This window comes from Echinops telfairi, unplaced genomic scaffold (assembly GCF_000313985.2).
Source record: "Echinops telfairi isolate 266 unplaced genomic scaffold, ASM31398v2 ScPeMD7_7421;HRSCAF=8459, whole genome shotgun sequence".
In the NCBI taxonomy this organism is placed as follows: domain Eukaryota; kingdom Metazoa; phylum Chordata; class Mammalia; order Afrosoricida; family Tenrecidae; genus Echinops; species Echinops telfairi.
This window is the reverse complement of record NW_022111321.1, coordinates 17,232,758-17,235,414: the sequence shown is the minus strand read 5'-3', so window position 1 is coordinate 17,235,414 and position 2,657 is coordinate 17,232,758. Positions and strand designations below refer to the sequence as shown.

The 2,657-nt window shown below is 32.6% G+C and overlaps 1 protein-coding gene across 1 annotated transcript in view; it reads right to left on the bottom strand.

Moving 5' to 3' along the window:
- The window catches only part of CUL5 (cullin 5), a 92,190-nt gene that overhangs the window by 40,661 nt on the left and 48,872 nt on the right, over positions 1 to 2,657 (bottom strand). The window contains exon 4 of the mRNA XM_045297737.1: positions 1,844 to 2,020. Within this exon, the coding sequence (XP_045153672.1) occupies positions 1,844 to 2,020 (177 nt within the window). The remainder of the gene's footprint in view (positions 1 to 1,843; positions 2,021 to 2,657) is intronic.

Genomic DNA, 2,657 nt, shown 5'->3' with positions numbered 1-2,657 from the left:
AGATATGACAAAATAATAATTTATAAATTATCAAGGGTTCATGAGGGAGAGGGAAGTGGGGAGGGAGGGGGAAAATGAGGAGCTCATGTCAGGGGCTTACGTGGTGAGCAAATGTTTTGAGAATGATGAGGACAATGAATGTACAAATGTGCTTTATACCATTGATGTATGTATGGATTGCGATGAGTTGTATGAGCCCCTAAGAAAACGATTAAAGAAAATATTAGGTTGCTAATTGAAAGGTTGGTGATGTCAACCCATCGATTGCTGCATTGGGGGCGTGTCGTCTTCTATAAAATTTTACTATCTTGGAAATCTTATGGGCAGTTCTACTCTCTTTTGTAGGGTCACTATGATTTGGAATAAAATTGATAGTAGTGGACTTGGTGTTTGGTTACCAGCAATCAGAATAACTGTCAGAGAGAGCAGAAAAATAAAAACAGCAGCAGCAATAATATAAACCAGAGTTAATTGGTAAACGATATTCATGGCTATACAATGCTATGTACCTGGCATTCTTCTAAGTACTTTCCACATATAGCTTCTTTAATCATCACAACTCTGGTATTAATGATCTCCTTTTTACTATGTGGGACCCTGGGTACAAAGAAGAAAGCTAACTTTTGCACATTCCTGTAGCTCCTAAATGGCAACACTGGGATTTGAACTTAATACTATGGTCTGGAGTCCTTGGGTGGTACAAACAGATAATGTGCTTAATTCCTAAGGAAAAGGCTAACGGTATGGTTCGCTCAGAAGCAAGACTGCTTTTAAAAGAAATCAACCATTGAAAATTCTATGGAGCACAGTTCTACTCTGACATACATAGAGTTGCCATGATACAGAATTGACCTTATAGCAACTGGTACTAGACTGAGCCCAGATTGTATGCTCTTAATCATTATGTAATACTGCTTTTCAAAATCAAATGGGAACAGTAAAAACTAAGAATACCAGAAAAGCAAGAAAAGACAAGATTATGAGACTATCAAGTTCATAATAACTACAAGTGTGTATATATATATCATAGTTATTACTACCACTAAAGATCCACTGAATGCCTAAATATATCATATAACTCTGTGAATATTAGAACCAAGTTTTAATCTGGGAAGGGGCTTTAATGCTCAGATTATAATATTTTAATATCTAAGTCTATTGCTTTTAATATCACAGCAAGCAATGAATTGTTTAAAGTTCATATGGCTCCCTCCACCCCTTCAAATCTTTTTTCATTTAATCCTCACAGGTAGGAAGGTAAGTTTATAAACAAGAAAGGCAAAGAGGTCTGTATTCCAGAGGTGAAAGGGAAAACCAGGACCCTTAACTATCAGGAATAAGTGATTTAAATTAAGCCATAATTTATTCTTGGGCACAGAACATTTCATTAGAACCTGTGTAAGACAGGAAAGTAAACAACACACATTGGGTTTCTAATAACTAGAATCGTAAAAGACTATAAAGACAAGAGCACTGTGTTCACAATGCTAATTATCAGAAAGTAACCTACTTAAAAAAAAGACATCAACTTATTGGAGTTAAAAGTATAAAGAAAAAATGAGAAAATAAAATACTAAAGATAAAATTAGGAAAAAAGAGAAAGTAAAAATAAAAAGAAGACTTTATTACAGAACTACAGTTTAAGATCACATAACAGAAATGACATAGAATTGAAGTTAACAAGAATAAAGAAAAAAGAATAATATTTTTAAAACTCAGCAAAACTGAAAAAGAATTTATATTTGAGGTAGAGAAAGTCATTTAAAGTACAAATCACTTTTAAACACCTTTAATCACCTTCTTTCTGAAGAATATTTGGAAACAATGGGCAAAATGGACTTACCTTTCGAACAATACTGTCTTCCACATTTGATTTTTTATTACTTCCCTGTTTTCCCATTAAAGTAATCTCTAGTTGACAGAAAGGTTTTGGTAAAATATCACATTGTGTAAAGAATTTTCGCCACTCAACAATATATGCTTTTAGCAAAGCTGTATCATCCTGATGGCTCAGTACTCGCTGAAAGAAAAAACCATGCCGATTTGAAATAAAGACATACATTTTAAAGAATATGGATGAAACTTATTGACACCATAGTTCTAAAATGTTTTACTACAAACTTTATTATAGCAATACATTTTTAAAGTTAAAATATTAGATTACTGCCAATCTAAATAAATAAGATAGTTTTACTCAAAATTTGAATCCATCTTATACCTTTAGAGTGTGTCATTATAAACATGGTCTATGTACAATTTTGTGTTTTAGGTTTTTTCTTACCTTATTATATGCATTTCTATTATGAATATCACTATAATGACTAAATACTTTTACATCTAAAATTACAAGGTACTAGCACCAATGAAACACATAGCTTTCCACTAGCTTTTTTTTTTTTTTTAACATTTTATTGAGGGCTCTTACAGGTCTTGTAACAATCTATATCAATTGTATTAAGCACACTTGTACATATGTTGCCATCATTATTTTCTAGACTATATTTTCTATTGGACCTATTCTATCTATTCTACTATTTTTCTTTTTTAAATCATTTTATTGGGGGATCGTACAACTCCTATCACAATCCATACGTACCAGGCCTGTCTGGATAGGACAGGCTGGATGAACAATCTGGAGGAGAAAACAACGGGACTGA